General features: G+C 49.0%; 1 protein-coding gene across 1 annotated transcript in view; it reads left to right on the top strand.

Moving 5' to 3' along the window:
* Positions 1-22,690, top strand: part of herc2 (HECT and RLD domain containing E3 ubiquitin protein ligase 2) — a 170,942-nt gene extending 148,252 nt beyond the window's left edge. Inside the window, exons 82-91 of the mRNA XM_042322735.1 lie at positions 4,095-4,282; positions 6,008-6,205; positions 7,045-7,128; positions 7,675-7,816; positions 10,893-11,087; positions 12,288-12,400; positions 15,199-15,389; positions 18,733-18,838; positions 19,309-19,521; positions 22,363-22,690. Coding sequence (XP_042178669.1) covers positions 4,095-4,282; positions 6,008-6,205; positions 7,045-7,128; positions 7,675-7,816; positions 10,893-11,087; positions 12,288-12,400; positions 15,199-15,389; positions 18,733-18,838; positions 19,309-19,521; positions 22,363-22,635 — 1,703 coding nt within the window. The 3' untranslated portion in view covers positions 22,636-22,690. The remainder of the gene's footprint in view (positions 1-4,094; positions 4,283-6,007; positions 6,206-7,044; positions 7,129-7,674; positions 7,817-10,892; positions 11,088-12,287; positions 12,401-15,198; positions 15,390-18,732; positions 18,839-19,308; positions 19,522-22,362) is intronic.
* Positions 22,691-22,915: the final 225 nt, after the last annotated feature.

Below are 22,915 nucleotides of genomic sequence, written 5' to 3'. Positions count from 1 at the left end.
TGTCTACTACCACCACCACCACCTGTCTACTACCACCACCACCACCTGTCTACTACCACCACCACCACCTGTCTACTACCACCACCACCACCTGTCTACTACCACCACCACCACCTGTCTACTACTACCACCACCACCACCTGTCTACTACTACCACCACCACCACCTGTCTACTACTACCACCACCACCACCTGTCTACTACCACCACCACCACCACCACCTGTCTACTACCACCACCACCACCACCTGTCTACTACCACCACCACCACCACCTGTCTACTACCACCACTACTACCACCACCACCACCACCTGTCTACCACCACCACCACCTGTCTACCACCACCACCACCTGTCTACCACCACCACCACCTGTCTACCACCACCACCACCACCTGTCTAGTACCACCACCACCACCACCACCTGTCTAGTACCACCACCACCACCACCACCTGTCTAGTACCACCACCACCACCACCTGTCTACTACCACCACCACCACCTGTCTACTACCACCACCACCACCTGTCTACTACCACCACCACCACCTGTCTACTACCACCACCACCACCTGTCTACTACCACCACCACCACCTGTCTACTACCACCACCACCACCTGTCTACTACTACCACCACCACCACCTGTCTACTACTACCACCACCACCACCTGTCTACTACTACCACCACCACCACCTGTCTACTACCACCACCACCACCTGTCTACTACCACCACCACCACCACCACCTGTCTACTACCACCACCACCTGTCTACTACCACCACCACCTGTCTACCACCACCACCACCTGTCTACTACTACCACCACCACCACCTGTCTACTACCACCACCACCACCACCTGTCTACTACCACCACCACCACCACCTGGCTACTACCACCACCACCACCTGGCTACTACCACCACCACCACCTGGCTACTACCACCACCACCACCTGTCTAGTACCACCACCACCTGTCTAGTACCACCACCACCACCTGTCTACTACCACCACCACCACCACCACCTGTCTACTACCACCACCACCTGTCTACTACCACCACCACCACCTGTCTAGTACCACCACCACCTGTCTAGTACCACCACCACCACCACCACCTGTCTACTACCACCACCACCACCACCACCTGTCTACTACCACCACCACCTGTCTACTACCACCACCACCTGTCTACCACCACCACCACCTGTCTACTACCACCACCACCACCACCACCTGTCTACTACCACCACCACCTGTCTGCTGCTACCACCACCACCTGTCTACTACCACCACCACCTGTCTACCACCACCACCACCTGTCTGCTACCACCACCACCACCACCTGTCTACTACCACCACCACCACCACCTGGCTACTACCACCACCACCACCACCTGGCTACTACCACCACCACCACCTGGCTACTACCACCACCACCACCTGGCTACTACCACCACCACCACCTGTCTAGTACCACCACCACCTGTCTAGTACCACCACCACCTGTCTAGTACCACCACCACCTGTCTAGTACCACCACCACCTGTCTAGTACCACCTGTCTACCACCACCACCACCTGTCTACCACCACCACCACCTGTCTACCACCACCACCACCTGTCTACCACCACCACCACCTGTCTACCACCACCACCACCTGTCTACCACCACCACCACCTGTCTACCACCACCACCACCTGTCTACTACCACCACCACCACCACCTGTCTACTACCACCACTACCACCACCACCACCACCTGTCTACTACCACCACCACCACCTGTCTACTACCACCACCACCACCTGTCTACTACCACCACCACCACCTGTCTACTACCACCACCACCACCTGTCTACTACCACCACCACCACCTGTCTACTACCACCACCACCACCTGTCTACTACCACCACCACCACCTGTCTACTACCACCACCACCTGTCTACTACCACCACCACCTGTCTACTACCACCACCACCTGTCTACTACCACCACCACCTGTCTACTACCACCACCACCACCACCTGTCTACTACCACCACCACCACCACCTGTCTACTACCACCACCACCACCACCTGTCTACTACCACCACCACCACCACCTGTCTACTACCACCACCACCACCACCCTGTCTACTACCACCACCACCACCTGTCTACCACCACCACCACCACCACCACCACCTGTCTACCACCACCACCACCACCTGTCTACCACCACCACCACCTGTCTACTACCACCACCACCTGTCTACTACCACCACCACCTGTCTACCACCACCACCACCTGTCTACTACCACCACCACCTGTCTACTACCACCACCACCTGTCTACTACCACCACCACCTGTCTACTACCACCACCACCACCACCTGTCTAGTACCACCACCACCTGTCTAGTACCACCACCACCTGTCTACTACCACCACCACCACCTGTCTACCACCACCACCTGTCTACCACCACCACCACCACCACATGTCTACTACCACCACCACCACCTGTCTACTACCACTACTACCACCACCACCACCTGTCTACTACCACTACCACCACCACCACCTGTCTACCACCACCACCACCTGTCTACTACCACCACCTGTCTACTACTGCCACCACCTGTCTACTACTGCCACCACCTGTCTACTACTGCCACCACCTGTCTACTACTGCCACCACCTGTCTACTACTACTACCACCTGTCTACTACTACCTCCACCTGTCTACTACCACCTGTCTACTACTACCTCCACCTGTCTACTACTACCTCCACCTGTCTACCACCACCTGTCTACTACTACCTCCACCTGTCTACCACCACCTGTCTACTACTACCTCCACCTGTCTACCACCACCTGTCTACTACTACCTCCACCTGTCTACCACCACCTGTCTACCACCACCTGTCTACCACCACCTGTCTACTACCACCACCTGTCTACCACCACCTGTCTACTACCACCACCTGTCTACTACCACCACCACCACCTGTCTACTACCACCACCACCTGTCTACTACCACCACCTGTCTACTACTGCTACCACCTGTCTACCACTACATCCACCTGTCTACTACTACCACCTGTCTACTACTACCACCACCTGTCTACTACTACCACCACCTGTCTACTACTACCACCACCTGTCTACTACTACCACCACCTGTCTACTACTACCACCACCTGTCTACTACTACCACCTGTCTACTACTACCACCTGTCTACTACTACCTCCTGTCTACTACTACCTCCTGTCTACTACTACCTCCTGTCTACTACTACCTCCTGTCTACTACTACCTCCACCTGTCTACTACTACCTCCACCTGTCTACTACCTCCTGTCTACTACTACTACCTCCACCTGTCTACTACCACCTGTCTGCTACTACTACTACCTCCACCTGTCTACTACCACCTGTCTACTACTACTACTACCTCCACCTGTCTACTACCACCTGTCTACTACTACTACCTCCACCTGTCTACTACTACTACCTCCACCTGTCTACTACTACTACTACCTCCACCTGTCTACTACCTCCTGTCTCCTACTACTACCTCCACCTGTCTACTACCACCTGTCTACTACTACTACTACTACCTCCACCTGTCTACTACCACCTGTCTACTACCACCTGTCTACTACTACTACCTCCACCTGTCTACTACTACTACCACCTGTCTACTACTACCACCACTTGTCTACTCCTACTACCACCTGTCTACTACTACCACCACTTGTCTACTACTACTACCACCTGTCTACTACTACCACCACTTGTCTACCACCTGTCTACTACCACCTGTCTGCTACCACCTGTCTACTACTACTACCACCTGTCTACTACTGCTGCTACTACTACCACCTGTCTACTACTACTGCCACCTGTCTGCTACTGCTACCACCTGTCTACTACCACCTGTCTACTACTACTACTACTACTACTACCACCTGTCTACTACTACTACCACCTGTCTACTACCACCTGTCTACTACCACCTGTCTACTACCACCTGTCTACTACTGTATTACTACTATTACAGTGTGTCTGTGCCATGGTATCTGTAGCTGTGTTTGTGTCCGTCTCAGGAGAAGTGTACACGTGGGGTGATAATGACGAGGGCCAGCTGGGAGACGGGACCACTAACGCCATCCAGAGGCCTCGTCTTGTCGCTGCGTTGCAGGGGAAGAAGATCAACAGGGTGGCTTGTGGCTCTGCCCACACACTGGCCTGGTCCACCTCCAAACCTTCCAATGGAGGGAAACTTCCTGGTCAGGTAACTACTGGACGTTATAACTACCTGGTCAGGTAACTACTGGACGTTATAACTACCTGGTCAGGTAACTACTGGACGTTATAACTACCTGGTCAGGTGACTACTGGACGTTATAACTACCTGGTCAGGTAACTACTGGACGTTATAACTACCTGGTCAGGTAACTACTGGACGTTATAACTACCTGGTCAGGTAACTACTGGACGTTATAACTACCTGGTCAGGTAACTACTGGACGTTATAACTACCTGGTCAGGTAACTACTGGACGTTATAACTACCTGGTCAGGTAACTACTGGACGTTATAACTACCTGGTCAGGTGACTACTGGACGTTATAACTACCTGGTCAGGTGACTACTGGACGTTATAACTACCTGGTCAGGTGACTACTGGACGTTATAACTACCTGGTCAGGTGACTACTGGACGTTATAACTACCTGGTCAGGTGACTACTGGACGTTATAACTACCTGGTCAGGTGACTACTGGACGTTATAACTACCTGGTCAGGTGACTACTGGACGTTATAACTACCTGGTCAGGTGACTACTGGACGTTATAACTACCTGGTCAGGTGACTACTGGACGTTATAACTACCTGGTCAGGTGACTACTGGACGTTATAACTACCTGGTCAGGTGACTACTGGGCGTTATAACTACCTGGTCAGGTGACTACTGGACGTTATAACTACCTGGTCAGGTGACTACTGGACGTTATAACTACCTGGTCAGGTGACTACTGGACGTTATAACTACCTGGTCAGGTGACTACTGGACGTTATAACTACCTGGTCAGGTGACTACTGGGCGTTATAACTACCTGGTCAGGTGACTACTGGACGTTATAACTACCTGGTCAGGTGACTACTGGGCGTTATAACTACCTGGTCAGGTGACTACTGGACGTTATAACTACCTGGTCAGGTGACTACTGGACGTTATAACTACCTGGTCAGGTGACTACTGGACGTTATAACTACCTGGTCAGGTGACTACTGGACGTTATAACTACCTGGTCAGGTGACTACTGGACGTTATAACTACCTGGTCAGGTGACTACTGGACGTTATAACTACCTGGTCAGGTGACTACTGGACGTTATAACTACCTGGTCAGGTGACTACTGGACGTTATAACTACCTGGTCAGGTGACTACTGGACGTTATAATGTGGGTGATCTCTAATCTGTGTAACGTGGGTGGTGTAACATGTGTTACCGCGTGTAACGCGGGTGGTGTAACGTGTGTAACGTGGGTGGTGTAACGTGGGTGGTGTAATGTGTGTTGTTAACGTGTGTAACGTGGGTGGTGTAATGTGTGTTGTTAACGTGTGTAACGTGGGTGGTGTAATGTGTGTTGTTAACGTGTGTACCGTGGGTGGTGTAACGTGTGTTAACCCGTGTAACGTGGGTGGTGTAACGTGTGTTGTTAACGTGTGTAACGTGGGTGGTGTAACGTGTGTTGTTAACGTGTGTACCGGGGGTGGTGTAACGTGTGTTGTTAACGTGTGTACCGTGGGTGGTGTAACGTGTGTTAACCCGTGTAACGTGGGTGGTGTATGTGTGTTGTTAACGCGTGTAATGTGGGTGGTGTACCGTGGGTGTTGTAACGTGTGTTGTTAACGCGTGTAATGTGGGCGGTGTAACGTGTGTTGTTAACGTGTGTAACGGGGCTGTTAACGCGTGTAACGTGGGTTGTTAACGCGTGTCCTCTCTCTCCCAGGTGCCCATGGAATACAACCACCTCCAGGAGATTCCCATCATGTCTCTGAGGAACAGACTGTTACTGCTGCACCACATATCGGAGCTCTTCTGTCCCTGTATCCCCATGTTTGATCTGGAGGGCCGGCTGGGGCAGACCGCACACGGACCTGCCCTAGGGTTTAACACACTACGGGGCATACTCATCTCACAGGGCAAGGTAGGGGGACATTTAGAACAGACACACAGAGATGGGCTGTATGAGGTAGTTTACTAGGATCCCCAGTAGCTGTATGAGGTAGTTTACTAGGATCCCCAGTAGCTGTATGAGGTAGTTTACTAGGATCCCCAGTAGCTGTATGTGGTAGTTTACTCGGATCCCCAGTAGCTGTATGAGGTAGTTTACTAGGATCCCCCGTAGCTGTATGAGGTAGTTTACTAGGATCCCCAGTAGCTGTATGAGGTAGTTTACTAGGATCCCCAGTAGCTGTATGAGGTAGTTTACTAGGATCCCCAGTAGCTGTATGTGGTAGTTTACTAGGATCCCCAGTAGCTGTATGAGGTAGTTTACTAGGATCCCCAGTAGCTGTATGTGGTAGTTTACTAGGATCCCCAGTAGCTGTATGAGGTAGTTTACTAGGATCCCCAGTAGCTGTATGAGGTAGTTTACTAGGATCCCCAGTAGCTGTATGAGGTAGTTTACTAGGATCCCCAGTAGCTGTATGAGGTAGTTTACTTCTACACCTGCATTGCTTGCTGTTTGGGGTTTTAGGCTGGGTTTCTGTACAGCACTTTGAGATATCAGCTGATGTACGAAGGGCTATATAAATAAATTTGATTTGATTTTGATTTGATACTAGGATCCCCAGTAGCTGTATTAGGTCCTGAGCACAGTGTTGTTGTAAATGCTGTTCTCCAGTACATACAGATGTCCTGAGCACAGTGTTGTTGTAAATGCTGTTCTCCAGTACATACAGATGTCCTGAGCACAGTGTTGTTGTAAATGCTGTTCTCCAGTACATACAGATGTCCTGAGCACAGTGTTGTTTCTCTTCTCAGGAAGCAGCGTTCCGGAAGGTAGTCCAGGCCACCATGGTGAGAGACAGACAGCATGGACCTGTAGTGGAACTCAACAGGATACAGGTAGGAATCTGACTATTTGGAAAACCTACTCAGATGAACACTAGCAAACAGCAGGCTTTCAGAGATTCCTCCTAAATGCTCTCTGTCTCTCTCTCTCTCTCTCTCTCATCTGGTTTCAGTGTTGTAAGCAGATATCTGTGTGATGTGTGAACCATGCATGTTAGTCGATGTTGGGTTCCTCGTCTGTTCCAAATAGCACCCTATTCCGTTTATAAAACACTACTATAGGGCCCATAAGGTTTGGGTCAAAAGTAGTGTACTACATAGGGAATAGGGTTCCAGTCCTGGTCAAAAGTAGTGCACTACATAGGGAATAGGGTGCTATTTGGAATGCACACCTGGTATAGCCATTCCCCCTCCCAGAGCCTCGGTCCAGGCCACTGGGCCGCCACTGACCCCCTGCTGGGCTGGCTGGATGCCTGGTGGAGGGAGCTGTCACTTTGAACACATCACACCCATCACTCCTGCAGACTGTACCACACTGAGCGGAAGAGCCTGGAGAGATAACGTCTTTCTCTTCCTCCTCCTCTCCTCCTCCCCCTCCAGGTCAAGCGGTCTCGTAGTAAAGGAGGTTTGGCAGGTCCAGACGGGACCAAGTCAGTGTTTGGTCAGATGTGTGCCAAGATGAGCTCCTTCAGCCCAGACAGCCTGCTGCTGCCTCACCGTGTCTGGAAGGTCAAGTTTGTGGGTAGGTTGTTAGGTTCCTCCTCAGTAGGTTGTTAGGTTCCTCCTCAGTAGGTTGTTAGGTTCCTCCTCAGTAGGTTGTTAGGTTCCTCCTCAGTAGGTTGTTAGGTTCCTCCTCAGTAGGTTGTTGGGTTCCTCCTCAGTAGGTTGTTGGTTCCTCCTCAGTAGGTTGTTGGGTTCCTCCTCAGTAGGTTGTTGGGTTCCTCCTCAGTAGGTTGTTGGTTCCTCCTCAGTAGGTTGTTGGGTTCCTCCTCCTCAGTAGGTTGTTGGGTTGTTAGGTTCCTCCTCAGTAGGTTGTTCCTCAGGGTTCCTCCTCAGTAGGTTGTTGGGTTCCTCCTCAGTAGGTTGTTAGGTTCCTCCTCAGTAGGTTGTTAGGTTCCTCCTCAGTAGGTTGTTAGGTTCCTCCTCAGTAGGTTGTTAGGTTCCTCCTCAGTAGGTTGTTAGGTTCCTCCTCAGTAGGTTGTTAGGTTCCTCCTCAGTAGGTTGTTAGGTTCCTCCTCAGTAGGTTGTTAGGTTCATCCTCATGAGAGCGTGACACACATTCCATTCTATGTACTTTTGGAGTCTACTTTTGTAACTGGAGGGTGTGTGTTGCTTCTCACCACTCTGACTTATCTGAGCATTAGGATTAGGGAAATATGCTTGTGGTTAGGTGTTAGGAATGTGGCTAGGTGTTAGCAATGTGGCTAGGTGTTAGCAATGTGGCTAGGTGTTAGCAATGCGGCTAGGTGTTAGCAATGTGGCTAGGTGTTAGCAATGCGGCTAGGTGTTAGCAATGTGGCTAGGTGTTAGCAATGGGGTTAGGCGTTAGCAATGTGGTTAGGTGTTAGGAATGTGGTTAGGTGTTAGGAATGTGGTTAGGTGTTAGGAATGTGGTTAGGTGTTAGGAATGTGGTTAGGTGTTAGGAATGTGGTTAGGGGTTAGGAATGTGGTTAGGTGTTAGGAATGTGGTTAGGGTGTTAGGAATGTGGTTAGGAATGTGGTTTGTTAGGAATGTGGTTAGGTGTTAGGAATGTGGTAGGGGTTAGGAATGTGGTTAGGTGTTAGGAATGTGGTTAGGGGTTAGGAATGTGGTTAGGAATGTGGTTTGGTGTTAGGAATGTGGGTTAGGAATGTTAGGGGTTAATGTGGTTAGGTGTTAGGAATGTGGTTAGGAATGTTAGGAATGTGGTTAGGGGTTAGGAATGTGGTTAGGAATGTGGTTTGGCATTAGGAATGGGGTTAGGTGTTAGGAATGTGGTTAGGAATGTGGTTAGGTGTTAGGAATGTGGTTAGGTGTTAGGAATGTGGTTAGGTGTTAGGAATGTGGTTAGGGGTTAGGAATGGGGTTAGGTGTTAGGAATGTGGTTAGGCGTTAGGAATGTGGTTTGGCGTTAGGAGTGTGGTTAGGTGTTGGGAGTGTGGTTAGGAATGGGGTTAGTTGTTAGCAATGGGGTTAGGTGTTAGGAATGTGGTTAGGAATTTGGGAAGGGTACCAAAAAAATATCTGCAGTATCGAAGGTGCCGAAGAACACATTGGCCTCCATCAGGCCTTTATGGTTGAGGTATTATTACCTATGTTCTCTTAAAATCTGTTTTTGCTTTGTCGTTATAGGGTAATGTGTGTAGATTGATGTGGGAAAAGTCAAGTGTTCTGAATTCTTTCCGAATTGATGTGGGAAAAGTCACTGAAGAACACACTCCCTTTAGATTTGTGTTTCGATTTTTGTTCTGTTGTTCAATGTGTCTCTATGGGCTAATAGCAGTAAGGACTATCTGTTATTCAATGTGTCTCTATGGGCTAATAGCAGTAAGGACTATCTGTTATTCAATGTGTCTCTATGGGCTAATAGCAGTAAGGACTATCTGTTACTCAATGTGTTTCTTTGGGCTAATAGCAGTAAGGACTATCTGTTATTCAATGTGTTTCTATGGGCTAATAGCAGTAAGGACTATCTGTTACTCAATGTGTTTCTATGGGCTAATAGCAGTAAGGACTATCTGTTATTCAATGTGTTTCTATGGGCTAATAGCAGTAAGGCCAAATTCAATATGTCATCAAAAACATTTTTTATATATATTTTGTTTTAAACCTTAAGGGGTCCTAAAATTCTAAATGAGATAGCTGAATGATACTTGGTTCTGACCATGTTAAAACAATTCCATGTAATCTTAGTTAGAACCTCCCCCAGAGGGTTTTAAGGGGTGTCCGTTTCAGGTTCAGACTATCGTCTAAAGCATCTGACCAAGAACAAGAAACAATATTTTGTTTCAGCTTTAGTGGAATTTTTCGCTCTGTCTGGCCTTACATTCCTCTTTCGCGTTCTGTATCAAATATTTTTTGAGATAGGCTATAGCAAGTAGGATAATCACTCTGCCCTGCTCTGTGAGATGCTGTTCTTTACTGGGGGGAGCCGTTCAAGTAGGAGAATCACTCTGCCCTGCTCTGTGAGATGCTGTTCTTTACTGGGGGGAGCCGTTCAAGTAGAATAATCACTCTGCCCTGCTCTGTGAGACACCGTTCAAGTAGGAGAATCACTCTGCCCTGCTCTGTGAGACACCGTTCAAGTAGGAGAATCACTCTGCCCTGCTCTGTGAGACACCGTTCAAGTAGAATAATCACTCTGCCCTGCTCTGTGAGACACCGTTCAAGTAGAGTAGAAGAATCACTCTGCCCTGCTCTGTGAGACACCGTTCAAGTAGGAGAATCACTCTGCCCTGCTCTGTGAGACACCGTTCAAGTAGGATAATCACTCTGCCCTGCTCTGTGAGACACCGTTCAAGTAGGAGAATCACTCTGCCCTGCTCTGTGAGACACCGTTCAAGTAGGAGAATCACTCTGCCCTGCTCTGTGAGACACCGTTCAAGTAGGAGAATCACTCTGCCCTGCTCTGTGAGACACTGTTCTTTACTGCGGGGCGCCGTTCAAGTTCAAATAGGCTGAACCAACATGTCACCATATCATCACCATTGACGATGGCTGTCAATCATTGTCGATAGACGATGCATTCGTAACATCGCCCCAACTCTGTGGATGACTGTGGCAGGGGCTGCAGTGAGTCTATAATAGAGATCTGTGTGTGTGTGTGTCCTCTACTAGGTGAGTCTGTGGATGACTGTGGCGGGGGCTACAGTGAGTCCATAGCAGAGATGTGTGAGGAGCTCCAGAACGGTCTGACCCCTCTCCTCATCGTGACCCCTAATGGACGAGACGAGTCAGGAGCGAACAGAGACTGTTTCCTGCTCAACCCTGCAGCCAAGTCAGCTCTGCATATGAACATGTTCAGATTCTTAGGTAGGTATCCTCTCCCTCCGCGACCTAACCCCTGACCCCTAACCCTGCAGCCACTCATATCTGCACTTAACTATGTTCAGATTCTTAGATAGGTACCCTCTCCCTCCGCTACCTGACCCCTGACCCTGCAGCCAAGTCAGCTCGGTACCTAACTATGTTCAGATTCTTAGGTAGGTATCCTCTCCCTCCGCGACCTAACCCCTGACCCCTAACCCTGCAGCCACTCATATCTGCACTTAACTATGTTCAGATTCTTAGATAGGTACCCTCTCCCTCCGCTACCTGACACTGCAGCCAAGTCAGCTCTGTACCTAACTATGTTCAGATTCTTAGGTAGGTACCCTCTCCCTCCGCTACCTAAACCCCGACCCTGCAGCCAAGTCAGCTCTGTACCTAACTATGTTCAGATTCCTGGGGGAAGTATAGCCCTAAAACAGGGCACTCCAACCCTGTTCCTAGAGAGAGACCCTCCAGTAGGTTTACACTCCAACCCTGTTCCTGGAGAGAGACCCTCCTGTAGATTTTAACTCCAACCCTGTTCCTGGAGAGAGACCGTCCTGTAGATTTTAACTCCAACCCTGTTCCTGGAGAGAGACCCTCCTGTAGATTTTAACTCCAACCCTGTTCCTGGAGAGAGACCCTCCTGTAGATTTTAACTCAACCCTGTTCCTGGAGAGAGACCCTCCAGTAGGTTTACACTCCAACCCTGTTCCTGGAGAGAGACCCTCCAGTAGGTTTATACTCCAACCCTGTTCCTGGAGAGATACCCTCCTGTATGTTTTAACTCCTGAAATGTCGGTTAATCGCTCAGCGCTACCATCCGGGCAGTTCGTCCTCAGTCTCAACCCTAACCCAGTCTAATAGAGATGTAAAACGTTTGACCTCTGTCATTGCCAACAAAGGGTATATAACAAAGTTTTGAGATAAACTTTTGTTATTGACCAAATACTTATTTTCCACCATAATTTGCAAATAAATTCATTAAACATCCTACAATGTGATTTTCTGGAGAGAAAAAAAAAAATTGTCTGTCATAGTTGAAGTGTACCTATGATGAAAATTACAGGCCTCTCTCATCTTTTTAAGTGGGAGAACTTGCACAATTGGTGGCTGACTAAATACTTTTTTGCCCCACTCGATCTCTGTCCTGTATCTCTGTCTCAACCCTAACCCAGTCTAATGGAGATCTCTGTCCTGTAGGAGTGCTCCTGGGCATAGCCATCCGTACCGGATCCCCTCTCAGTCTCAACCTGGCTGAACCTGTCTGGAAACAGCTGGCTGGGATGAACCTCACCATCGCTGACCTTAGTGAGGTACTGTACCTGCACTGTCTGCTCGTGTGTGTCTGTGTTGAATATCAGTAAGTTCAGGACTTAGTTAGAAGTGTGTGTGTGTTGGGAGGGAGGGGTGCTGTGGGTGGGAGGGAGGGGTGCTGTGGGTGGGAGGGAGGGGTGCTGTGGGTGGGAGGGAGGGGTGCTGTGGGTGTGTTGGGAGGGGTGCTGTGGGTGTGTTGGGAGGGGTGCTGTGGGTGTGTTGGGAGGGGTGCTGTGGGTGTGTTGGGAGGGGTGCTGTGTGTGTGTTGGGAGGGGTGCTGTGTGTGTGTTGGGAGGGGTGCTGTGTGTGTGTTGGGAGGGGTGCTGTGTGTGTGTTGGGAGGGGTGCTGTGTGTGTGTTGGGAGGGGTGCTGTGTGTGTGTTGGGAGGGGTGCTGTGTGTGTGTTGGGAGGGGTGCTGTGTGTGTGTTGGGAGGGGTGCTGTGTGTGTGTGTTGGGAGGGGTGCTGTGTGTGTGTGTGTTGGGAGGGGTGCTGTGTGTGTGTGTGTTGGGAGGGGTGCTGTGTGTGTGTGTTGGGAGGGGTGCTGTGTGTGTGTGTGTTGGGAGGGGTGCTGTGTGTGTGTGTGTTGGGAGGGGTGCTGTGTGTGTGTGTGTTGGGAGGGGTGCTGTGTGTGTGTGTGTTGGGAGGGGTGTGTGTGTGTGTGTTGGGAGGGGCTGTGTGTGTGTGTGTTGGGAGGGGTGCTGTGTGTGTGTGTGTTGGGAGGGGTGCTGTGTGTGTGTGTGTTGGGAGGGGTGCTGTGTGTGTGTGTTGGGAGGGGTGCTGTGTGTGTGTGTGTTGGGAGGGGTGCTGTGTGTGTGTGTTGGGAGGGGTGCTGTGTGTGTGTGTTGGGAGGGGTGCTGTGTGTGTGTGTGGTTGGGAGGGGGGTGCTGTGTGTGTGTGTGTTGGGGGGGGTGCTGTGTGTGTGTGTGTTGGGAGGGGTGCTGTGTGTGTGTGTGTTGGGAGGGGTGCTGTGTGTGTGTGTTGGGAGGGGTGCTGTGTGTGTTGGGAGGGGTGCTGTGTGTGTTGGGAGAGGGGGTGCTGTGTGTGTTGGGAGGGGGAGGGGTGCTGTGTGTGTGTGTGTGTGGGAGGGTGCTGTGTGTGTGTGGGAGGGGAGGGGGGGTGCTGTGTGTGTGTGTTGGGAGGGGTGCTGTGTGTGTGTGTTGGGAGGGGTGCTGTGTGTGTGTGTTGGGAGGGGTGCTGTGTGTGTGTGTTGGGAGGGGTGCTGTGTGTGTGTGTTGGGAGGGGTGCTGTGTGTGTGTGTGGGGGAGGGAGGGGTGCTGCTGTGTGTGTGTTGGGAGGGGGGGTGCTGTGTGGGTGTGCTGGGAGGGGGGCTGTGGAAGGTGCTGTGGGAGGGAGGGAGGGGTGCTGTGGAAGGGAGGGAGGGGTGCTGTGGAAGGGAGGGAGAGGTGCTGTGTGTGTGTTGGGAGGAGGGGAGGTGCTCTGGGTGTTGACGGTGCTGCGGTGTGTTGGGAGGGGGTTATAGGGACTACATATACTGTAGGGGCTGGGTTATAGTGTTGACTTTTACCTTCTACTGGGGCTGGGTTAGGGGTGCTGTGCTCTGACTGTGTTGACGACTACTACTACTGTAGTTAACAGGCCGGGTTATAGTGTTGACTACATTTACCTTCTACTGTAGTTAACAGGCTGGGTTATAGTGTTGACTACATATACTGTAGTGAACAGGCTGGGTTATAGTGTTGACTACATTTACCTTCTACTGTAGTTAACAGGCTGGGTTATAGTGTTGACTACATATACTGTAGTGAACAGGCTGGGTTATAGTGTTGACTACATTTACCTTCTACTGTAGTTAACAGGCTGGGTTATAGTGTTGACTACATATACTGTAGTGAACAGGCTGGGTTATAGTGTTGACTACATATACTGTAGTTAACAGGCTGGGTTATAGTGTTGACTACATATACTGTAGTTAACAGGCTGGGTTATAGTGTTGACTACATATACTGTAGTTAACAGGCTGGGTTATAGTGTTGACTACATATACCTTCTACTGTAATTGTATTTGCAAAGGTTATTCAAAAGGTCTTAACAAGTATGCCATTTAGCCGGTCAAGTCGAATTCTGCAGATACCCTCTAATGACAGTTAAACAGGTCTATAGTCAAGATTTCCCAGAATTCAGTTAATATTACTATATTGTGTGTTTGTGTATACTCTCCATCTTCAGCCTTGGTGCTTGTTGTGTGACTGTGTGTGAGAGACTAGTGTGTACTGTGGTACCGTGTGACTGTGTGAGAGACTAGTGTGTACTGTGGTACCGTGTGACTGTGTGAGAGACTAGTGTGTACTGTGGTACCGTGTGCATCTCTCCTGCGTCCACGCTGTAATCATGAGATTCTGGAACGTGTTCAGCCTGACCGTGATACAGGAAGAGGCTGTTTCCTCACAAAGCCTCTGTTGTCACGCGGGTTAGCCCCAAAGCTTTACTAAAGGTTGCACAGGAATTTACCCAGCACCAGAATACAACCAGAGAGCATCACTCACACACACTCAGTCATACTCTGTATACACTCTGATAGTAATCAGAGAGGACTCACATTCAAAATGTGAGTTATGACTTGCACTTAAAACAATGTCAAAAATGCATTCCTCTCCTAAGAGCCAACTCCCATGAGATTCCCGTTCAAGGTCTCCTAGACTGTAGAGATGGACAGTCAAGTGAAAAACACTAATTTAGATGGAAAACACATACAACTAAAGGCAAGGCCACTGGTATTTTCTCGTGTCATTTCTACACTTGTATATTTGAATGGAGCGTTGTTCTCTTCCTCTTCAGGTGGATAAAGACTTTATCCCTGGTCTGATGTACATCAGAGACAACGAGGCCACTGCTGAGGAGTTTGAGGGCATGACTCTCCCCTTCACAGTCCCTAACGCCAGCGGACAGGATATCCAGCTCAGCTCTAAATACTCCCACATCACCCTGGAGAACAGGGCCGAGTATGTCCGCCTCGCCATCAACTACAGGTGAGAACAACGACATGTATATCACCAATGTTCCCTCTAAGCTGGGTGCTACTGATCACCAGTGTTCCCTCTAAACTGGGTGCCACTGATCACCAGTGTTCCCTCTAAACTGGGTGCCACTGATCACCAGTGTTCCCTCTAAACTGGGTGCCACTGATCACCAATGTTCCCTCTAAACTGGGTGCCACTGATCACCAGTGTTCCCTCTAAACTGGGTGCCACTGATCACCAGTGTTCCCTCTAAACTGGGTGCCACTGATCACCAGTGTTCCCTCTAAACTGGGTCCCACTGATCACCAGTGTTCCCTCTAAACTGGGTGCTACTGATCCTCCAGAGTGTGTGTGTAGTCTGTCCTCCAGAGTGTGTGTAGTCTGTCCTCCAGAGTGTGTGTTGTAGTCTGTCCTCCAGAGTGTGTGTTGTAGTCTGTCCTCCAGAGTGTGTGTTGTAGTCTGTCCTCCAGAGTGTGTGTTGTAGTCTGTCCTCCAGAGTGTGTGTTGTAGTCTGTCCTCCAGAGTGTGTGTTGTACTCTGTCCTCCAGAGTGTGTGTTGTACTCTGTCCTCCAGTGTGTGTGTGTGTATAGTCTGTCCTCCAGAGTGTGTGTTGTACTCTGTCCTCCAGAGTGTGTGTTGTAGTCTGTCCTCCAGAGTGTGTGTTGTAGTCTGTCCTCCAGAGTGTGTGTGTGTAGTCTGTCCTCCAGAGTGTGTGTGTGTGTGTGTAGTCTGTCCTCCAGTGTGTGTGTGTGTGTGTGTGTGTAGTCTGTCCTCCAGTGTGTGTGTGTGTGTAGTCTGTCCTCCAGTGTGTGTGTGTGTGTGTGTAGTCTGTCCTCCAGTGTGTGTGTGTGTGTGTGTGTGTAGTCTGTCCTCCAGTGTGTGTGTGTGTGTAGTCTGTCCTCCAGTGTGTGTGTGTGTGTCTGTAGTCTGTCCTCCAGTGTGTGTGTGTGTAGTCTGTCCTCCAGTGTGTGTGTGTGTGTAGTCTGTCCTCCAGTGTGTGTGTGTGTGTAGTCTGTCCTCCAGAGTGTGTGTGTAGTCTGTCCTCCAGTGTGTGTGTGTGTGTAGTCTGTCCTCCAGTGTGTGTGTGTGTGTAGTCTGTCCTCCAGTGTGTGTGTGTGTGTAGTCTGTCCTCCAGTGTGTGTGTGTGTGTGTAGTCTGTCCTCCAGTGTGTGTGTGTGTGTAGTCTGTCCTCCAGTGTGTGTGTGTGTAGTCTGTCCTCCAGTGTGTGTGTGTAGTCTGTCCTCCAGAGTGTGTGCGTGTGTATAGTCTGTCCTCCAGAGTGTGTGTATAGTCTGTCCTCCAGAGTGTGTGTGTGTGTGTGTATAGTCTGTCCTCCAGAGTGTTGTGTGTCTCTTCAAGTAGGGCTGAGAACTACACTGAACCAAAATAGAAGCGCAACATGCAACAATCTCAGGTTTTACTGACTCACAGTTCATAGAAGGAAATCATTCAAATGAAATACATTCATTAGGTCCTAATCTATGGAGGTCACATGACTGGGAATACATTCATTAGGTCCTAATCTATGGATGTCACATGACTGGGAATACATTCATTAGGTCCTAATCTATGGATGTCACATGACTGGGAATACATTCATTAGGTCCTAATCTATGGATGTCACATGACTGGGAATACATTCATTAGGTCCTAATCTATGGAGGTCACATGACTGGGAATACATTCATTAGGTCCTAATCTATGGATGTCACATGACTGGGAATACATTCATTAGGTCCTAATCTATGGATGTCACATGACTGGGAATACATTCATTAGGTCCTAATCTATGGATGTCACATGACTGGGAATACATTCATTAGGTCCTAATCTATGGATGTCACATGACTGGGAATACATTCATTAGGTCCTAATCTATGGATGTCACATGACTGGGAATACATTCATTAGGTCCTAATCTATGGAGGTCACATGACTGGGAATACATTCATTAGGTCCTAATCTATGGATGTCACATGACTGGGAATCCAGATAAAAACAAAGGTGGGGGGGTGGATCAGAAAACCAGTCAGTATCTGACCAGCATTCACATCATGCAGCAGATACAGCTCCTTCACATAGAGTTGATCAGGCTGGTGATTGTGACCTGTGGAATGTTGTCCCACTCCTCTTCAATGGCTGTGCGAAGTACAAAGTACTGGATATTGATGGGAAACTGGAATACGTTGTCGTACATGTCGATCCAGAGCATCCCAAACATGCTCAATTGGTAACATGTCTGAGTATGCAGGCCATGGAGGAACTGAGACATTCTCAGCTTCCAGGAATTGTGTTCAGATCCTTGCAGAATGGGGCCGTGCATTATCATGCTGAAACATGAGGTGATGGAGGAGGATGAATGGCACGACAATGGGCCCCAGGATCTTGTCGCGATATCTCTGTGCATTCAAATTGCCATCGATAAAATGCAATTGTGTTCATTGTCCGTAGCTTATGCCTGCCCATAACCCTATCGCCACAACGGGTCACTCTGTTCACAACGTTGACATCAGCAAACTGCACACGGTGTCTGCTATCTGCCTGGTACAGTTGAAACCAGGATTCATCCATGAAGAGAGCACTCTACTCCAGCGTGCCAGTGGCCATTGAAGGAGAGCATTTGCCCACTGAAGTCGGTTACGACTCTGAACTGCAGTCATGTCAAGACCCTGGTGAGGACGAAGAGCACGCAAATGAGCTTCCCTGAGACTTTCTGACAAGTTTGTGCAGGAATTCTTCGGTTGTGCGAACCCACAGTTTCATCAGCTGTTCGGGTGGCTGGTCTGACAATCCCACAGGTGAAGAAGCCGGATGTGGAGGTCCTGGGTTGGCGTGGTTACACGTGGTCAGCGGTTGTGAGGCAGGTTGGACTTATTGCCAAATTCTCTAAAACAACACTGCAGGTGGCTTATGGTAGAGAAATGAACATTCAATGCTCTGACAACAGCTCTGGTGGACATTCCTGCAGTCAGCATGCCAAGTGTACGCTCCCTCAACTTGAGACATCTGTGGCCTTGTGTTATGTGACAAAACTGCACATTCTAGAGTGGCCTTTTATTGTCCCCAGCACAAGGTGCACCTGTGTACTGATCATTCTCTTTAATCAGCTTCTTGATTTGCCACACCTGTCAGGCGGATGGATAAAAATGTGTGCACAAAATTTGAGAGAAATAAGGTTTTTGTTGAGTATGGAACATTTCAGGGACATTCTATGGCAGCTCATGAAACTTGGGACCAACACTTTGCTTTTTATATTTTTGTTCAGTACAATATTGCGGTATGTAACTGTAGGGATTTCTGTTCTCTATAATCCTTCTTGTTTTACCACGTGTCCCTGTCTGTCTCCCCCAGGCTCCATGAGTTTGATGAGCAGGTGTCAGCTGTGAGGGAAGGGATGGCTCGGGTCGTACCTGTCCCCCTGCTCTCCCTCTTCACAGGATATGAGCTAGAGACAATGGTAAGTACATACAGAACTAGTTTACAGTGAAGAGGGATAGATACTGTTGAATGATCCCACAGTTATATTGTGCAACATTCTGATCCGCTTGTATTCCACAGGCATTAATAGCATCTAAAATCCTATTTGGCTTCATGAAGGCTATATGGAACTCTGTCATGTTGGTTCTCTCTCTTGTGCTCTCTATCTCTTTCAGTGTCTCTCTCACGCTCTCTGTCTATCTCTTTCAGTGTCTCTCTGTCTCTCTATGTCTGTCTCTCTCGCTCTCTGTCTCCCTGGTCTGTCACCCTGTCTGGGCCCTGGTCTGTCACCCTGTCTGGGCCCTGGTCTGTCACCCTGTCTGGGCCCTGGTCTGTCACCCTGTCTGGGCCCTGGTCTGTCACCCTGTCTGGGCCCTGGTCATAAACAGTGAACTGTAAGGAATAAGCAGCCTTTTGTCCATCCCTCTCCCTCCTGTCGTCTGTGTCCAGGTGTGCGGCAGTCCAGACATCCCCCTCCACCTGTTGAAGTCAGTAGCCACCTATAAAGGTGTTGAGCCAACCTCTCCTCTCATCCACTGGTTCTGGGAGGTCATGGAGTCCTTCTCCAACACAGAGAGATCTCTGTTCCTGCGCTTCGTCTGGGGACGGACACGCCTCCCACGCACCATCGCTGACTTCAGAGGACGAGACTTCGTTGTCCAGGTGAGAACTTGTCAGGCAGCCAGTCAATTAATCAATCTCTTTCTTGTCGCAGACATTTGAATCAGATGAACCTCTCTACTAGAGATGTGCATCTGCCCTTTCAGGAACGACTCTATACTGGTCTGGAATGACTGGTACCATACAGGAACCATATGTATCTAGATATATGGACTGGTAACATACAGGAACCATATATATCTAGATATATGGACTGGTACCATACGTATCTAGATATATGGACTGGTACCATACAGGAACCATATGTATCTAGATATATGGACTGGTACCATACAGGAACCATATGTATCTAGACACATGGACTGGTACCATACAGGAACCATATGTATCTAGACACATGGACTGGTACCATACAGGAACCATATGTATCTAGACACATGGACTGGTACCATACAGGAACCATATGTATCTAGATATATGGACTGGTACCATACAGGAACCATATGTATCTAGATATATGGACTGGTACCATACAGGAACCATATGTATCTAGACACATGGACTGGTACCATACAGGAACCATATGTATCTAGATATATGGACTGGTACCATACAGGAACCATATGTATCTAGACACATGGACTGGTACCATACAGGAACCATATGTATCTAGACACATGGACTGGTACCATACAGGAACCATACCTATCTAGACACATGGACTGATACCATATGTATCTAGATGCATGGACTGGACTACGTCTCGGGCCCTCGGCCTGTGCTGCGAGAGGGCAGAGTTAGTTGTTTAAGAGTGTGGTACATCCGGAGGATGCAGGCGAACATAACAAACAAACCACTGTATATGATTCCTCTCTTTCAGAGGCAGGCGCTATTACAACTCAGTCAGATCACAAATATAAGCGTTCTGAGCTTTGATAAACGCTGGGAGCAATATTTAGACGAAAACAGGGAAGATCTGATAAAGGAACATTTGTCTACAAATCAAATAGGGAGAGCCAACTAAAGGTGTTAACCCTCCACATCTAGCAAGACAACTGGAGCACTGGGCCAGACACTCTTAAATATCACCTGGGCCAGACACTCTTAAATATCACCTGGGCCAGACACTCTTAAATATCACCTGGGCCAGACACTCATAAATATCACCTGGGACAGACACTCTTAAATATCACCTGGGCCAGACACTGGACTGGTTGAGATATCACCTGGGCCAGACACTCTTAAATATCACCTGGGCCAGACACTCTGGTACCATAAATATCACCTGGGCCAGACACTCTTAAATACATCACCTGGGCCAGACACACTTGAATATCACCTGGGCCAGACACTCTTGAATATCACCTGGGCCAGACACTCTTACATGAATATCACCTGGGCCAGACACTCTTGAATATCACCTGGGCCAGACACTCTTAAATATCACCTGGGCCAGACACTCTTAAATATCACCTGGGCCAGACACTCTGATAAATATCACCTGGGCCAGACACTCTTAGAATATCACCTGGGCCAGACACTCTTAAATATCACCTGGGCCAGACACTCTTAAATATCACCTGGGCCAGACACTCTTAAATATCACCTGGGCCAGACACTCTTAAATATCACCTGGGCCAGACACTCTTGAATATCACCTGGGCCAGACACTCTTGAATATCACCTGGGCCAGACACTCTTAAATATCACCTGGGCCAGACACTCTTAAATATCACCTGGGCCAGACACTCTTAAATATCACCTGGGCCAGACACTCTTGAATATCACCTGGGCCAGACACTCTTAAATATCACCTGGGCCAGACACTCTTAAATATCACCTGGGCCAGACACTCTTAAATATCACCTGGGCCAGACACTCTTGAATATCACCTGGGCCAGACACTCTTGAATATCACCTGGGCCAACATAGGTGAAACATCTTCCCACTAACGAGATGGCAAACCAGCATAGGTATAACACACACTGACTAACGAGGTGACACCAATCGGTGTGCCCCACGTGCTAATCTACTATACGTGCTAATGTCCAAACTCAAAACAGAAATGGAAAACCTGTAACAGTAGTTATCATGTAAACCACAAATACAATGTTCTTAAATAATGTTAATTATTTAGTTAAGAAATCATTATTTCGAGTATCTGTTCATTTTTTGGCGCACAATTTGGCTAAAAAAAATGATGTTTTTCATTCATTGAACATTTGATCCGGGAGCGATGCTCGTCTGTGAATCTGTAACATTTGATCCGGGAGCGATGCTTGTCTGTGAATCTGTAACATTTGATCCGGGAGCGATGCTTGTCTGTGAATCTGTAACATTTGATCCGGGAGCGATGCTTGTCTGTGAATCTGTAACATTTGATCCGGGAGCGATGCTCGTCTGTGAATCTGTAACATTTGATCCGGGAGCGATGCTCGTCTGTGAATCTGTAACATTTGATCCGGGAGCGTCTGTGATGCATTTGATCGTGCTGTGAATCTGTAACATTTGATCCGGGAGCGAATGCTTTGATCGTCTGTGAATCTGTAACATTTGATCCGGGAGCGATGCTTGTCTGTGAATCTGTAACATTTGATCCGGGAGCGATGCTTGTCTGTGAATCTGTAACATTTGATCCGGGAGCGATGCTCGTCTGTGAATCTGTAACATTTGATCCGGGAGCGATGTGAATGAAACATAATTTGTCTCTACCATGTAACACTAATTAGTCCTGTTGCCAGACGGTTAGTGAAACATCTGCATAGACTGTTAGTGTATACCAGGTTTACCACGGCAACCTGGGACACCCTGGTTGGAGAAATGTTAAATAAAAGCTTTTTTTAAATCTATCTTTTTTCATGTTGATCTTTCGTTGTGTTCTAGGTGCTGGATAAGTACAACCCTCCGGACCACTTCCTACCAGAGTCCTACACCTGTTTCTTTCTCCTCAAGCTGCCCAGGTATTCCTGTAAGCAGGTGCTGGAGGAGAAGCTGAAATATGCCATCCACTTCTGTAAGAGTATTGATACAGACGACTACGCTCGAATCGCTCTGACCGGAGAACCTGCCGCGGACAACAGCTCTGAAGACTCGGACAATGAGGACGCAGACTCCTTCGCCTCCGACTCCACGCAGGACTACCTGACAGGCCACTGACCCCTGATCCAGCTTCTCCGACTCCACGCAGGACTACCTGACAGGCCACTGACCCCTGATCCAGCTTCTCCGACTCCACGCAGGACTACCTGACAGGCCACTGACCTCTGACCCCTGATCCAGCTTCTCTGACTCCACGCAGGACTACCTGACAGGCCACTGACCTCTGACCCCTGATCCAGCTTCTCTGACTCCACGCAGGACTACCTGACAGGCCACTGACCCCTGACCTCTAACCCCTGCTCCAGCTTCTCTGACTCCACGCAGGACTACCTGACAG

This window comes from Oncorhynchus tshawytscha, linkage group LG05 (genome assembly GCF_018296145.1).
Source record: "Oncorhynchus tshawytscha isolate Ot180627B linkage group LG05, Otsh_v2.0, whole genome shotgun sequence".
NCBI lineage: Eukaryota > Metazoa > Chordata > Actinopteri > Salmoniformes > Salmonidae > Oncorhynchus > Oncorhynchus tshawytscha.
This window is presented reverse-complemented; position numbering and strand designations above follow the sequence as displayed.